This window comes from Microcaecilia unicolor, chromosome 9 (assembly GCF_901765095.1).
Source record: "Microcaecilia unicolor chromosome 9, aMicUni1.1, whole genome shotgun sequence".
NCBI classification, from domain to species: domain Eukaryota; kingdom Metazoa; phylum Chordata; class Amphibia; order Gymnophiona; family Siphonopidae; genus Microcaecilia; species Microcaecilia unicolor.
Genome location: NC_044039.1, coordinates 163,936,745 through 163,953,795, shown reverse-complemented (window position 1 = coordinate 163,953,795; position 17,051 = coordinate 163,936,745). Strand labels below are relative to the sequence as shown.

Sequence of the window (17,051 nt, the reverse complement as noted above, 5' to 3'; positions counted from 1 at the left end):
AGGCAGAGTTTAGAGACTGCTAAAGAAAAACAAGCAGTTCAGAAGATGGTTGAAAAGTTAAACAAACAGGTATGTGAACTGCGATAGCATTCCTCAGATGTTGGATGAAGAAAAAAAATCTTCTTTTCACTTGTGGACAGGGCTTGTGTTAAAGCCCCCCCCCCCCCCCCCCCCCCCCTCCACACACACACACGTCATCGGGAGCCCCAAGCCTCCTGCCAGGCTTTGGGCCCTCTTCCAAATTTCTGCCTTGGGCCCCAAAATGACTAAAGTACTTGCTTGTGCAAGCATTTTAATTGTGCTTATAAAATGGAAGGTTATTAACAGATTTAATAAACAAGGCAGTCATTAACTGCAAGTGACCAAGTACAGATTAAAATCTTATTCCAAAATTTTCCACTTCCTGTGAACATTTTTACATAATTACTAAAGATACCTGGAATTTTCTATTATTTGAAATATACCATATTATAAACATATGGCATGCTCAGTTGCATTTCTGCAGTCTTCCCCCCCCCCCCCCCTTCCACCACAAACCCCATATTTAGAGGAGAATTTTCAAAGCCACTTATGGGAGTACAAGCATTTAATGTGTGTAAATAATGTGAAAACTCAATATGGCTTTAAGTCCACATATTCCAGAGTGGACTTGCTTTTAGCTGCATTAAGAAGGTGGTATGTTCTAGTTGGTGGAAAATAAACACGCACATTTTTTTCAACTTTCTAATGCTTTTTCACGCAGAAAAAAAAGCACGTGTAACGCACCCTTGGCAATTTTCAAAGTGAAAGTATACGTATGTTGTCTCGAAGCTCAAAGCAAAGACAAAGGGTAAAATGTTCCTGTGCCTTTGGTCCCAAAACATGGGGCCCTTTTTCTAAGCTGCATGTGTGCTTAACGCAGTTTAAAATGGCAAACCATGGGATGCACTCGGGTGTCCTATGGTAACTGCCAAATGTGCATGTGCTAACCAGGGGCATAGCCAGACTTTGGCGGGAGGGGGGGTCCAGAGCCCAAGGTGAGGGGGCACATTTTAGCCCCCCCCCGGCGCTGCCGACCCCCCCTGCCATTTTTAACCCCCCCCCCCCCCCCAGCTTCAACCCCGTTTGACCCCCTCTTCCCGCCGCCAACCCTCCCCCACTGCCACTGTTGGGTACCTTTGCTGGCGAGGGTCCCCAACCCTTGCCAGCCGAAGTCCTCTTCTCAGGCGCGGCCGCGTTGCTGATCTGCAAGTTTCTGTTTCTGTGAGTCTGACGTCCTGCTTTTAAATCAGTTGGAGCAGGTTATCTGTCCAGCCAGAATAATTCTTCTGTGAATATATTATAGGGTTATTTTCCCCCATTAGTTACTAGGGAAAACAGAATTTCTGAAGAACGTAATTATATAAAATACATCCTTTTCTGCTGCCATTTACTATTACTATGTTCCTTTATTCTTCTCAGGTATAAATTCACTGGGGGAAATGCAGCTTTTATAGTATTTTTTACTCCTACTTAGTTTGATTTTTGTTTATCTGTATATATTGATGAACAGTAGGGGCTGGTTAGATCAAATGAAGGTTGCACATTTAGTGGATTTTGCTTGGCCTGGGAAGAGGAGCACTTTTGCTCCAATGATCTGTTTTAAGGGCACAGCTGCAGAACCTCAACAATGCACTGAAGGTTTCCAGTGGAAAAAAACATTGATACAAGGGGTGAGGTCAGAGGGAGCAGATAATTCACTTGAACTAAGCCTTTTGAGCAACTGACTTGATTGATTAGTGTGTATTCTAACCAGGTATCGGAATTAAAAGCCAGGAACCAACAGCTTATTTCTGAGAATGCCGAACTTTACCAAAAGAACGTCAAAAACCAAGACGATGTACAGGATCTCAATCGGCGACTGATAGGCGTAATGCAGCAGAAAGAAAAGGAGGCAGGCCGAGCAATGACAGAAGAATGGGAACGGGAGAAATTACGACTTAGAGAACAGCTGGAGAGCTGTAAAGCAAAGGTAAAAGTCCACAGTGTAAGAACTTAAGTGTTGCCATACTGGGACAGACTGAAGGTCCATCAAGCCCAGAATCCTGTTTCCAGCAGTGGCCAAACCAGGTCACAAGTACCTGGCAAGATCCCAGAACAGTAAAACAGCTTTTATGCTGCTTATCCTAGAAATAAGCGGTGGATGTTTCCAAGTCAATCTTAATAATGGCTTTTGGACCTTTCTTTTAGGAAATTATCCAAACCTTTTTTAAACCCTGCAAAGCTAACTACTGTTACCACATTTTATGGCAATGAATTCCAGAGTTGAATTACACATTGAATGAAGAAATATTTTCTCTGGTTTGTTTTAAATTTACTACTTAGTAGCTTCAAAAACATCATGTTGCAACCAAATTTGTTTGAATGCTGTTCCTGAAGCCAGTCTAGATGTGAAGGGCAATTTTATAACTAGGCACATGAGGTTAGGCGTACCTTTGCACGCTACAGTTCATGCGGCAAAAAGTAGCACTTGAGTGCCCTAGGTGCTATTCTGTAAGGGCACATGTAAGTGCTATAGCGCACACATACAAGGGGGTGCACAAATGGCGTGTCTCTATTATGTGCACAACTTATAAAATATTTTAAGGTAAGCACAGCCTTGCCACATTTACATTCACTCAGTTACACCTGCTCTATGGTTGGTATAACTGCGGGCGCCTAAATGTAAGGTGTGACGATGATGGGTTATGCTAATAATGGAGTGGAGGAGTAGCCTAATGGTTAGTTCAGTGGCCTGAGAACCAGGGGAACTGGGTTCAATTCCCGCTGCAGCTCCTTGTAACTAGGCAAGCCACTTAAACCTCCATTGCCCCAGGTACAAAATAGGTACCTGTATATAATATGTAAACCGCTTTGATTGTAACCACAGAAAGGTAGTATATCTAATCCAATTTCCTTTTCCCTTCCCCTATAACTGAATCTGGGCACCCAGATGCCATTATAGAATAAGTACTTCCTGCCTACTAGGAGTGTCCACTTATAGAGTTACCACCATAGTTTTTAAATGCTGCCCAGTTTTATAGGCTTTTCAAGGAAAGTTTTGAAAATTGTATGATTTTGTACCTTCAGCTGTTCTGAATGTTGCTTTTGTTTTGTATTTTTCCCCATAGTCCTCAACACTGGTGTCTTCTCTGGAGACGGAGCTGTCCAAAGTAAAAGTCCAAAAGCACATGCTCGAGCAGGAGAACCTGCTTCTCAAACAGGAGCTAGATGAAACAAAACGGGTGAGAATCCAGGCCTCGGGATAGAATCAATAGGAAGATTTCAAATGGGCAGCTGGTGGGGTTCTCTGCTTTTGAAGGGATGCTGCTAGCGTGGGATCATGGAAAGAGAAATCTAGAAAAGGACCTTGACATCTTTGTTTAGTGTTCATAAGACTCTTGGATGCTTTTCTTTTGTTCCTAATATAAAGTTACCATTTATTTCCCAGTTTTCTATGGTGGCCTAGCAGTCTGTAATCCTCATCAGTCACCACACACAGGTGAATATCTGTAGATGGTAGACAGGATCTGTAGGCGTGGTTTAGTTTTTCAGTCCATTATAGATAGCTTAGACATTTTGGCTATTTTCCATGTATAAAGCCTGCTTTACATACTGAAAATGAACCCATAGCACAGGACCTATATTGCCTTAACATTTTTTAAAGGAAATTTTTTTTAGGGCATCCTGTTAATAAAATTAACCCTATCAAGGATGATTTTTATAAAGGCAATTTTGTGCATATATGCCTATACATGCATGTAAAATTCCTCTTACAATTTATTTCACACATACTTATACATGATATTAGTGTAGGCGTGTTCTTAGGTAAAGTGCAGGCAGAGGCACGATTTATGTCCATGCATCATAAAGTATGCGTGTCCACCTGCATTTTATGCTTGAATTTTTATACTTCTGAGCAGGCATAAATGTCCATGGCTGCATTTTAGGCACAATTTCTGCAGGAGTTTTGCTGGTATTTTATAATAAAAACAAATAGGTGCCTATGCTCCTTTATGAGATTGTTTCTGAATCCAGGTGATCTGTGATAAACTTATCCTCGATGTGTCCAGTTCCTGTGCTGTAATTGGTGATTTTTCTTTTCACGTGATAGCCCCTGGCTGAGAGAAATTGCAGGACTGACAACTTCTTAAAGCATTTTGATTATATTTACTTAACATTAAAACATTTTAGTGATGCATACCTGGGAACGAAAGTGCAAACTATTAAACTGTATATTCCATATCATCAAGCTGATCAATCCATAGACTGGTGGGTTGTGTCCATCTACCAGCAGGTGGAGATAGAGAGCAAACTTTTGCCTCCCTATATGTGGTCATGTGCTGCCGGAAACTCCTCAGTATGTTCTCTATCTCAGCAGGTGGTGGTCACACATCAGCAGCAGCTCTGGCTAGGCCTCCAAGCCTAATTTTTAGGTTTTGTTGAGTGCCTGGGGTTGAGGGCTCTCTTGAGCAAGTGCAAACCTGGTGGTGCCAGATCCCTCCTTTTCTCCCCCCTCCCGCTGGCTCCGTTAAAAAAAAAAAAAAAAAAAAAATTTTGAACGGCCTTAAAGGCGTTTATTTCGACGTTTATTTAAGCGTCTATTGCAGCTACTCACTGAGACACCAGGTCGTTACGACTCGGAGCGGACAGCAGGTAATTTTACCTTTTTATAGCGGGCGGGGGTTCCCCGATTCTTCTCCTCGTGGCACATGGCGTCGGAGGGCGAGGGCGCAAAGGGTCGCTCCCCGGGTCGCTCGAGCTCTTCTAGAGGGGATGCGGGGGTCTTCAAGCCGGATTCGCCCTTAGTGGGTGACAGTTTCGCGACCGATGCATGTCCCGGTCCTTCCTCCGGCGTGGCGGTTTTTCCCGCCATAAACGCCCATCCCCCGCTCCTCGCCTCCGCCATCTTGGCCGGCCACGCGGCTCGGACGGCTTCTTCTTGGGCCGCCCTTGAGGTTGGAGACATTAATGCCATGAACGCCCTTAATTTGGGCGACGGCACAGAAGCGGCTAAAGTTAAGAGCCGTTCTTCCCGCGCGGCTCCTTCGCGGAGTTTCGCGCCGGACGCCATTTTGGATGCGCAGCATGTCTCTCCCCCGCTGTTGCGAGCGCCGGTTGAGAGAGCGCCTAGGGCTGTTGCCCAGGCTGCGGAAGTGCACAGTCTGGGGGGTTTCTCCCCCGAGTTTGTTTTGCTGCTGCATCGGGCCTTCCTCATGCACAACGCTGCCCCCGCTCCCTCCTCTGGTAAAGAGGTTGAGGTTCCCAGAGGTAAACGCCCTCGGGTTGATTCCCAGGCCTTGGAGGAATTTGTCTCCTCCGATGTAGATGAGGGCAGCGTGTCTGGGGTCTCCCAACGGTCCTTTGCGGATTCCTTGGAGGAGACGGATCCCCGCTCGGATGGAGCGGATGACCCCTCTGCAGCGCGGCTTTTTCACCCGGAGGATTTGCCCAACCTGTTGTTACAGGCCATGGACACTTTGAAGATATCCTCTCCGGAGGACGTCTTTCCCTCAGCCCCTGTTGGCTCTGCCATTATGCTGGGGACGAAGCGCCCGCCTAGAACCTTCCACGTGCATGATGCCATGCACACCTTAATTTCGGCTCAATGGGATGTCCCAGAAGCGAGCCTTAAAGTGGCTAGGGCTATGTCCCGCCTCTATCCTTTGGCTGTGAGTGAACGTGAGGCCTATCTGTGGCCTACCGTGGATTCTTTAATCACTGCGGTGACTAAGAAAACGGCATTGCCGGTGGAAGGTGGCACGGCCCTAAGGGACGCCCAAGACAGGAGATTGGAGGCGGCCTTAAGGTCGTCCTTTGAGGCGGCTGCTTTAAGTTTGCAGGCCTCAGTTTGCGGCTCCTATGTGGCCAGGGCGTGCCTGACTATGGTGCAGCGGGCTTCCCCCTCGGATCATTCCTTGAGGGATGATTGGCCAGCCCTGGAATCGGGCCTAGCCTATTTGGCAGACTTGCTGTATGATGTCTTGAGAGCCTCAGCTAAAGGCATGGCTCAGACTGTCTCTGCGCGGCGGTGGCTTTGGCTGAAACATTGGTCTGCTGACCACGCCTCAAAATCCCGCCTGGCTAGATTGCCTTTTAAAGGCAAGCTGCTCTTTGGGGTCGAGCTGGACAAAATCGTGACTGATCTCGGCACGTCTAAGGGCAAGAAGTTACCGGAGGTCAGGGCTCGGGCTAGTGCTCGTCCCGGTACCTCCAGAGGACGGTTTCAGGAAGCCCGTCGGTACCGCCCGGGCAGGTCGGGTGCTTCTGCCCCCTCTTCCTTTAAGAGGAAGTTCTCCCCCAAGCAGCATTCCTTTCGCAGAGACCGCCGTCCCGGAGGTGCTCCCTCCGGTCCTCCCCCAGGGTCTCGTACCCAATGACGGGGTATTGGTCCACGCCCCAGTGCAGATTGGAGGACAGCTGTCCTCGTTTCTGGGCGAGTGGACCACAATAACTTCAGACGCTTGGGTGCTGGAAGTCATCAGAGACGGCTACAAGCTAGAGTTCTGCCGACCCTTAAGAGACGGGTTTGTACTCTCTCCCTGCAAGTCTCCGGTCAAAGCTGTGGCAGTGCAGCAGACTTTGGACAATCTGATCCGCCTGGGTGCGGTCGTTCCGGTGCCAGAAAGTCAGCTTGGCAAGGGGCGTTACTCCATTTACTTTGTGGTACCAAAGAAAGGAGGTTCTGTCCGGCCTATCCTCGACCTCAAAGGGGTCAATCGGGCCTTGAAAGTGCGGCACTTTCGCATGGAGACTCTCCGCTCTGTTATAGCGGCAGTGAAGGCAGGGGAGTACCTGGCATCCTTGGACATCAAGGAAGCGTACCTGCATATTCCCATCTGGCCTCCTCATCAACGCTTTCTGCGTTTTGCAGTCCTGGGCCGACACTTCCAGTTCAGAGCCCTCCCGTTCGGGTTGGCTACTGCTCCGCGGACCTTTTCCAAGGTAATGGTGGTCATAGCGGCCTTCCTGCGAAAGGAAGGAGTACAAGTCCATCCTTATCTGGACGACTGGTTGATCCGAGCCCCCTCTTATGCAGAGTGCGGCAAAGCTGTGGACCGGGTAGTTGCTCTGGTGAGCTCCCTGGGATGGATCATCAACTGGGAGTAGAGCCAGCTGCGCCCGACTCAGTCCCTGGAGTATCTGGGAGTTCGATTCGACACCCAAGTGGGCAGAGTGTTCCTGCCAGACAATCGGATTGTCAAGCTTCAGGCTCAGGTGGACCAGTTCCTAGTAGCCTCTCCTCTTCGGGCTTGGGACTATGTGCAGCTGTTGGGCTCTATGACGGCCACGATGGAAGTAGTGCCCTGGGCCAGGGCTCATATGAGACCACTACAACACTCTCTGCTGCAGCGCTGGACCCCGATGTCGGAGGATTATGCGGTGCGTCTTCCCTTGGATCCAGCAGTGCGCAAGGCGCTGAGCTGGTGGATGCAGACAGACAAGTTGTCTGCGGGAATGCCTCTGGTGTCCCCAGAGTGGATTGTCGTCACGACGGATGCTTCGTTATCGGGCTGGGGAGCCCACTGCTTGGGAAGGACAGCGCAGGGGCTCTGGTCTCCTGCAGAGGCAAAGTGGTCTATCAACCTCCTGGAACTCAGAGCCATTCGGTTGGCGCTTTTGGAGTTCATCCCGGTACTGGTGTTGAAGCCTGTACGGGTCCTGTCGGACAATGCCACGGCTGTGGCCTATGTCAACCGCCAGGGAGGTACCAAGAGCGCCCCTCTAGCCAAGGAAGCTATGAGTCTATGCCAGTGGACGGAAGCGAACCTGGAACAGCTGTCAGCGGCCCACATTGCCGGAGTCATGAATGTCAAGGCGGACTTTCTCAGTCGCCATACCTTGGAGCCCGGAGAGTGGCAGCTATCTGCTCAGGCGTTCTTGGACATCACGAAGCGCTGGGGCCAGCCGAGCCTAGATCTGATGGCGTCATCGGCCAATTGCCAAGTGCCGCGCTTCTTCAGCAGAGGACGGGACCCTCGATCCCTGGGAGTAGATGCTCTTCTCCAACAATGGCCGACACAAGAGCTTCTCTATGTGTTCCCGCCCTGGCCCATGTTGGGCAGGGTACTAGACCGGGTGGCAAAGCATCCCGGCAGGATAATCCTGGTGGGTCCGGATTGGCCCCGGCGTCCCTGGTATGCGGACTTGATCAGGCTCTCAGTCGACGATCCTCTGCGGCTGCCAGTGGAGCAGGGCCTGTTACATCAGGGTCCCGTGGTGATGGAGGATCCCTCCCCCTTTGGTCTTACGGCCTGGCTATTGAGCGGCAGCGTCTGAGGAAGAAGGGCTTCTCAGACAAGGTCATCGCCACTATGCTGAGAGCGAGGAAACGCTCTACTTCTACTGCTTACGCCAGGGTTTGGCGTATCTTTGCAGCGTGGTGTGAAGCAGGCTCTCTTTCTCCTTTCACTGCTCCAATTTCTTCAGTGTTGGCGTTCCTGCAAGAAGGTCTGGACAAAGGCCTGTCGCTCAGTTCCCTTAAGGTCCAGGTAGCGGCTCTGGCTTGCTTCAGGGGCCGCCTGAAGGGTGCTTCCCTGGCTTCGCAGCCAGATGTGGTGCGCTTTCTCAAGGGGGTTATTCACCTGCGCCCTCCTCTGCACTCAGTGGTGCCTGCGTGGAATCTCAACCTGGTGCTGAGAGCATTGCAGAAGCCGCCGTTTGAACCCTTGTCGAGGGCATCTCTGAAAGACCTGACGTTGAAAGCAGTCTTTTTGGTGGCTATCACTTCAGCCAGAAGAGTTTCCGAGCTCCAGGCGCTCTCATGTCGAGAGCCTTTTCTACAGTTCACTGAGGCAGGAGTGACTATTCGCACAGTGCCTTCCTTCCTGCCCAAGATTGTTTCTCGCTTCCATGTGAATCAGCAGCTATGTCTCCCTTCCTTTCGTAGGGAGGACTACCCAGAGGAGTACTCTGCTCTTAAATATCTGGATGTGAGACGAGTCATCATCAGATACTTGGAAGTGACCAATGATTTCCGGAAATCGGATCATCTGTTTGTCCTGTATACAGGTCCTCGTAGGGGTCTGCAGGCTGCTAAGCCTACAGTGGCAAGATGGGTCAAGGAAGCCATTGCAGCGGCTTATGTGGCCGCGGGGAAGGTGCCGCCTATCCAGCTGAAGGCTCACTCTACAAGAGCTCAGGCGGCCTCGATGGCAGAGGCCGGTTCCGTCTCCTTGGAAGAGATATGCAAGGCGGCAACTTGGGCTTCGGCCCATACATTCTCCAAGCATTACCGCTTGACTGTGGCTGCTCGGGCGGAGGCCCGGTTTGGAGCTTCAGTGTTGCGGTCAGGGATTTCTATGTCCCGCCCTGGGTGAGTACTGCTTCGGTACATCCCACCAGTCTATGGATTGATCAGCTTGATGATATGGAAGGTAAAATTATGTATAATCATACCTGATAATTTTCTTTCCATTAATCATAGCTGATCAATCCATAGCCCCTCCCAGATATCTGTATTGTTTTTATTCTGGTTGCATTTCAGGTTCAAGTTTAGTCTTCAGTTACTTCAGAAAGACGTCGTGTTCAAGTTTTTTCACTTGGATTCTTCAAGAGTTAAGACGAGTTTGTGTTACAGTGAGCTGCTGCATTCCTCTCCCCTCCGTTTTACGGGGCTGGATTGAGACTTAAAATTCTGCCGGCACTCCCTCCCGCTTCGTGCGGCTGTAGGGCAGTTTTGTACCCCTCCCGCTTCGGCGGTGTTAGGGTCAGTCAGCTCCTCCCGCGGTTGCGGTTGCAGGATAAGCCAGATCCCCCCGCATCGGCGGGTGTGGTGTCCCTCCCCCGCTCCGCGGGGATGAGCTGGACGGATTCCCCTCCCCCACTTGTGTGGGGATGAGCTGGGTTAATTCCCCTCCCCCGTTTCGGCGGTGGTGAGCTGGGCAGAGTGTCCCTTCGTGGGTGTAATTCTCTAAGTGCTGAGTCCTGCGGATGGAGCTTTGATATCGACATACTGAGGAGTTTCCGGCAGCACATGACCACATATAGGGAGGCAAAAGTTTGCTCTCTATCTCCACCTGCTGGTAGATGGACACAACCCACCAGTCTATGGATTGATCAGCTATGATTAATGGAAAGAAAATTATCAGGTATGATTATACATAATTTTACCTTGTGTTCTTTCTTTTTTTTTTTTTATAAGTTTTAATAAATTCATGGGTGTTTCTTGACATAAATTATTCTGGAACACAGCTTTTTCATACTAATGACTTTTACTTCATCTTCAGCATTAACCCTTTAGTGTCCAATGTTCCCGTAATAAGCCATATGGGAACAGATTGATGGGAACATTGGACACTAAAGAGGTGTTGTGTGTTGAATGTGCCCAAAAAAGGGGGGGGTAGGAAGCCTTTCTTTAAAAATAAATAAATAAGCTCATTGTGGAGCTTTATAGATTATTCTAAGAATTAGAATTAGGGCCCTTTTACAAAGCTGTGGTAAGCACTAATACATACTACCACTGCAAAAAAAAAAAAAAGGCCTACTGTGGTAATTTTGGGTCGTGCGCAAACTACCACACTCTAAAAAAGAAAATCTCTTTTTTTTTTTTTTTTGTGCAGGGGACATGTCTGCATGTGGAGAATAGGCATGCTCTGTGCTAATTGATTAGCACAGCTATATTGCCAAGCACTAACCGATTAGTGCATGCGTAGCATGTGAGCCCTTACCACCTACATAATGGGTGGTGGTATGGGCTCATTCTGTTTTAAAGGCCACGCACTAATGGCAAAATTAGCACGTGGCTATTACATAAAATAGGAAATTCGGCCATTTTACCCTAGTGGAAAAAATAGCCTTAGCGTGCGGGAAGGACCCATGTAAGGAAGGGCATGTTAAGTCCACTTTTTACTGCTCTTTGGTGAAAGGGTCCCCTAGTCTGTAGCAGTGAGATACACAACATTCATACATTTTTCATATCCTTTTTCCTTCTTGAGAAAACAATCATTTTGGTGGTTTAATGTTGGCTAGGGGTATGGCTCCCTTCAATAAACTGGACAGTTTGTATAACAGATCTAAAATGTTGGTGGAAACATCTGTAATAAAAAGGCACAGCCCATAAACAACCTTCTTAAAATAGTCCAACTATTGACCTTTTCATGGCTTTCTTCACAGATGTTGAAATGTCCTGAACTCTCTGACCTCCAAGAACAAATTTCGTGCGTAATAAGTAGCAATGAAATGCTGCTAAAAGAAAAAGAAGCTCTGAATGAAGAACTAAACAGATGTGTGGATAAGGTAGTAAAACATCTGAATTGACAAACAACCTTCACCGCAACCACTCTTCTGTTGGTGAATTTCTGAGACATTAGGCTCTAGCAAGACTATATCATCAATATATATAAATGGCGAGTGTCGTACTCACTCGCAAATGTGCAGTAGAGACTCTCTCTGCCCCACCCCTGCGTCAATACATGATGACGGGGGCGGAACAGAGAGGGTCTCTACTGCTCATTTGCGAGGGACACCGCTGTTGCTAACGCTCCCCTCACCCGGAGTCGCCGCCGCCACCCACCTACCACCCGGTCGGGCCCTCCGCTATTGAAACAGTGAGGGCACGCAGCACACAGCTCTGCTGAGCTGCCGTCGGCCTTCCTTCAGGGCCCGACCGGGTGGAAGGTGGGTGGTGACGGCTCCGGGGGGGGGGGGCGAACTCGGAGGGGGAGCGGCAGTGGCAAACTCGGCGGCGGGGTGGGGGCCTTTCAACCCCCCCCCCTTCCTATACTAGCCCGTTTTTACGGGCTGAACAGCTAGTTTATTCTAGAAGAGAGAGACTTTCTCAGAAATGTGTAAGTCTCTAGATAAATTATGAAAGTAGTTCAGGCTTTATTATGATTCTTCTTGTTCCAGACCTTTTGAGTGCCTCTTTCAGTTTATTGAACTATTTATCATTCTGGTATGTCTTATCTTGTACGTATGAGGGGGGGGGGGGGTTGTACCTTTTGTAAGATGCCTCGTGAGAACATTTCATTCTGTGGCATGTTTGACTTAACTGGTTGAACTGGTATTACCTTATGGTGCTTTCTTGTACCCGCTTGGATGAATCAGTTGATCTTTTTCTACCAACACCTAGTATCTAAACTCACAAGAACCCTTGAGCACCAAGTGGAGGATTGGTCTAGTGGTTAGAACAGCAGGCTGGAGACCAAAGAAGCAGAGAAATCCCATTTCTCCCACTCATATTTCCTTGTGACCTTGGGCAAGTCACCATCCTTCATTGCTCAAATACAACTTAGCTTGAAAGCCCCCTTCCTTGGGCAGGGAAATACCATGTATGCCTGAACTGTAATTAGCCTTGAGCTCAAATTTGAAAAAGGTGAATATAATTTATAAAAATCCAAGTGCATTTATAATAGTCCCATGATAAAGATAGTAGGAGAAAATTTTTAGATTCTTGTTTCTGCTAGTTGGGATATAGAAAGCTGTCTCATAAATAAACTAATCATCAATACAAAAAAGAAGCACAAAGGGCTCTCAAGAATGGTACAAGTGTGTTTTATTAGTGACCCGACATGGGCCATGTTTCAACGTGAAACAGCGCCTGCCTCAGGGGTCAATTCTAAAATATAAACAAAAAAAGAATTTTCATTACATAATGAAGATTCATCAAGCAAAATGAATAAAATGAAAACTGTACCCTGACTGGAAACCAAATAAGACAAAATCCAATAAAAAGTGATGTGTGTACACCAAAAGGGTGAGACCTAAATACAACCTGATACGATGTGTCATAAATGCACCCTACATAGATGTGATATTCATAACTCAAAAATGCACATAAAAGGTGATCAAAAATTGTGTGAAAATTTGCTCACGTTCATCATTGAGAAAAAAATATATAATCTAAAATGTGTGTTAATAAAAACTTTTAAGTGACAATATGTAACAGTACGTCCATATGTGGGTAAAACAGCAAAGAAGAAATGATGGAATGATGACACCCAAAACTTACCAACAAATCAACACTAATCGCATGAACTGTTGCTCAAAATATAATGAGCCATGTTTTCAAAAATACAAATAGATAAATGAAACACATTATCACTAATGTCCATGGTGCTTACAAATGAAGTTAACAGAGACATCTAATAAGATAAAATAATCTTCAAATGTGATAGTGGAGAAAGTAGTATTCCATCATAATTACATTGAGAGCTAATCACACTGTTTCGATAGCGAAGGACTACAGACAAAAAATGTGAACTCGGAATGAAATGAAATTCTCTTTTCAGCGACCACATTCCGCATTAAAATAACAAACTAGTTGAAACACAGTGCTAGCATTTCACCGTCTGTTCTAGAGCACAAGTGAACATAAGCTCTATGATTTAAAAAAAAAAAAAAAAAACCCTTCTAACTACTAAAAAAAAAGCTAGTGTGAAACGATGTCCAAAGAAGACAAAAAACTGCAGCCTCTCTCTGTAGTAAAACAATAATGTTATACGATCTGATAAATCCATATAGAGCAATGCCAGCACCGCACAAAAGAGAAAAGGAACCCCTTAAAAGGACTATGATCCATTATTTGTAACCAATATATAAGACAATGTCTTGTTACCTTATTCGTCATGATTGCAATGAAAACTGATCACATTGTGTTTACTAGTGGCAGGACTAAAGTATCTGAATGACATGAACACTTAGTCAAAGAAGAAAGATAAATCCAGTGGACATATTTCACGGTAAATAGACAACCAACTTTGTCAAACACAGTGCTAGCATCTCACTGCATATACTAGAGCATAAATAAAGCATAAATTATATGGTGAAACAAAAGCTTCTGCAGCACAAAGGGATGTGTGAACAAAACACAAAACTAATGCCTCTTACCTCTACAATTGAGACGATTCGTGGGTTTATAGATCCATCTGATTCTGTGCCGGCATCATGTGAGAGAAGAAATGGACCCTACAGGAAGGGCTATAATGTATAATATATGCACTAGTATATAGAATGAAAACTTATTGCCTTCCCTGGGGTCGAAAATTCAGAGACTTGATGCGGAGCAAGCCGCCATGAAAACGTGCCATGTAATGAAAAAATGTTTTTCGTTTATATAGAATTGACCCAAGGTAGGCGTTCTTTCACGCTGAAACACAGCCTGTGTCAGGTCATTAATAAAGCACACTTGTACCGTTCTTGAGAGCACTTTGTGCTTCTTTTTTGGATTGCTGGTGTTGTGTGCTTTGACCCTGTCCGTTGAATGGCTCATAAATAAAATTTATTTCCAGGAATAGTGGTACAGTACAACTCCATAGAAGCATGCAAGCAGCAAGTCTGGGACAAATGGCATGGAAACACATTGCTGGTGTCTGTATGATGTGAAAGCTTCCCAAGGAGACAGGAAATCAGTTAAATTGTTACTTAGGAAATCGAGATTTGACCATATAAATTCTGACCCTATTACAGCTTTATTGGCTTCCAATAGAGTATAGAATAGTATGGAAGGTTATTTATGAAACTTAAGATAATGCACAATTCTGCCTGCTGATGACATGGGCATTTTCCTAGGACCATATGCATCTGATTGCCTAATTATTCACACAATACATGTGACATCCTGCTGTTAGCAATGGGGAGGAGTCAAGCTGCACATTCGAGGGTGTCTCTACACAAAAGATTGTGTTCCCATATGAACTGCATACAGTTCATATGGGATGTATGATGTATGGGAGTTTTGGAAGAGTCTGAAAACGTAAACATACTTGTGTACAAAGGTTTATAATGGGCAATTATATAATCTAGGTGTCCACATCTACGAGTGTGTTAATGTTTAGAATAATGGCTTAAACATGTATAAAGTGGACGTGTACACTCGTAAATATAAAAATTCTGCCTAAGCTCGATTATTCAAATACCCACTTAAGTGACACAGTGCATATTTGTGAAGAGGGCACAAGGGTAGAACATGGGCAGGACTTCCACTTATACACGTCCTTCATAGAATATCGTAAGTTGCAGGCGTCCTTACCATACTTAGGTGCATGCAGTTATCAAGAATCAAATAGATTCGTTTACATATTGCATACAGTTACTTTCTTTGTCCCTAGTGGCCTCACGATCTAAGTTGTTTTGTACCTGTGGCAATGGAGGGTTTAGAGATTTTGCCCAAGGTCACAAGTAGCGACAGTGGGAACTGAGCCCACTAAGCTAACCATTAGGCAACTCCACTCTATGGCTAGCAACTAGATGGGTAGGCATGTCAGTATCAGCTAGGTTTCTTTAAGCTCCTACCGTGCACCCTCAAAGCACCTAAATGGAGGTGACTATTTATAGAATTGTCCCCATAATGCCTAGAACTGTAATAAGGCTTCAGTGTAGTAAACTGACTGAATTGTGACATGTTAAACAGACTATCATAATTTATCTTGCTATCTGTTTGTGGGATGTAAAATTATATGTTTGTTATGCCTTGACTTGAACTTTGGTGAGTAGGCAAGTAATACATTTATAAAACAAAATTTTAAATGATGATTGAGTAAACACATGTATAGGGGGAGGGAAATGGGACTTGATATACCGACTTTCTGAGGTTTTCAGGTACTTATTTTGTATCAGGGGCAATGGAGGGTTAAGTGACTTGCCCAGAGTCACAAGGAGCTGCAGTGGGAATCGAACTCAGTTCCCCAGGATCAAAGTCCACTACACTAACCACTAGGCTACTCCTCCACAGTCGGTGATAAACAGGAAAGTTGGGTTTGAACCAAGCATTTCTCCTGACCGAGCTTTAACCTACTAGCTGATCTTAAAATGTACAAAGTGAGTGTGCCTTACTTCTCCCCAGAGTTTTCCATGCTGTAAGGTCCGGTGTTTACCCTGTTTCCACCCAGTCCTTTTTTTGTCATCTTAACGGTTCCCCTTCAAGGATCTTTCTGTGCTATCTGTGTACTTTTAAGTCACTTTATAAACCTTTTTCTGTATACCTTCATTCTAGGTTGCAAAAGTATGTTTGTTAGAAAATGTGATTTCTAGCCTGCAGCAAGAACAGAAGTCCTTGGAGCAACAATGCCAGACACTTAGAAATCAGCTTGCAGGCTCACAAGAAAAGGTGTGCATTTTTCTGGATGCATTTTTTAAGTTCCTTGTTAGAAGTTCAGCTCTGTATTCTGTACTGTGATCTGGAAGGCTACTGGCACAGAGCATTCTGTTGAAACTAAAGTGCTTATTCAGGATTATCAATATTTTAAACCCAACACAGAATGGCCAGGAAATATAGGGGCCCTTTTGCTAAGATGTGTAGGCACCTATGCGCATACAATGCGTGTCAGATTAGAACTACCACCCGGCTACTGCGTGCCCCAGGCGGTAATTGTAATTTCTACGCGGCAGAAAATAATTTCTATTTTCTACTGCGTGGCGGTAATCGGCAGTGTACATGCGCTGACGATTACCACCCGGTTAACAAGCCAGACCTTACCATTAAGTCAATGGGTGGCGGTAAGGTCTCAGGCCCAAAATAGACGCGCGCTGATTTTTATTTGCCGTATGTCCATTTTCGGCAAAAAAAAAAAAAGCCTTTTTGCAGGCGCACTGAAAAATGGACCTGCACATGTCCAATACACGCATCTACATCAGCACAGGCCATTTTTCAGCTCATCTTAGTCAAAGGGGTGCCATAGTGTATATCTATATATGTATTTTACCACTCTAAAATTGCTATATTTTGATGTCATTGCTAGTCTGTCAAGTATTGTAAAAGTGCTTGTGTATACACAGTGCCTTAAGTCTTCAAACCCTTACGCATTTTCACATTGTGTGGAAATTGTGCACAGGTTTAAAGCCTTTACATGGCACTGTCCATATTTAAATATAACTAAAATGTTTGTTATAATACAAGCAGTATATCAAACAGGTATCATATGTAGCAGGTTTGCCAATGTGTCCCTTATTTTTCAAGGCTTTGCATAACAAGCATTTTAGACAGATAATGGTGAAGTACTTGTGCAAAGTTCAGGGTCAGCCTAACCATTAGGTAGGACTTGGCAGTCTCCTAGTGCAGCAACGTCTGGAGGGCACCAAAGAGCTACTGCGATCAAAGCAAAGCACACAAAACT

At 45.8% G+C, this 17,051-nt stretch overlaps 1 protein-coding gene across 7 annotated transcripts in view; it reads left to right on the top strand.

The window, feature by feature from the left end:
• The window catches only part of NIN (ninein), a 213,649-nt gene that overhangs the window by 172,661 nt on the left and 23,937 nt on the right, over positions 1–17,051 (top strand). For all 7 annotated transcript variants that reach the window (XM_030213934.1, XM_030213931.1, XM_030213929.1 and 4 more), the window contains 5 exons: positions 3–69; positions 1,775–1,990; positions 3,129–3,242; positions 11,113–11,235; positions 15,932–16,045. In XM_030213934.1, the coding sequence (XP_030069794.1) occupies positions 3–69; positions 1,775–1,990; positions 3,129–3,242; positions 11,113–11,235; positions 15,932–16,045 (634 nt within the window). The remainder of the gene's footprint in view (positions 1–2; positions 70–1,774; positions 1,991–3,128; positions 3,243–11,112; positions 11,236–15,931; positions 16,046–17,051) is intronic.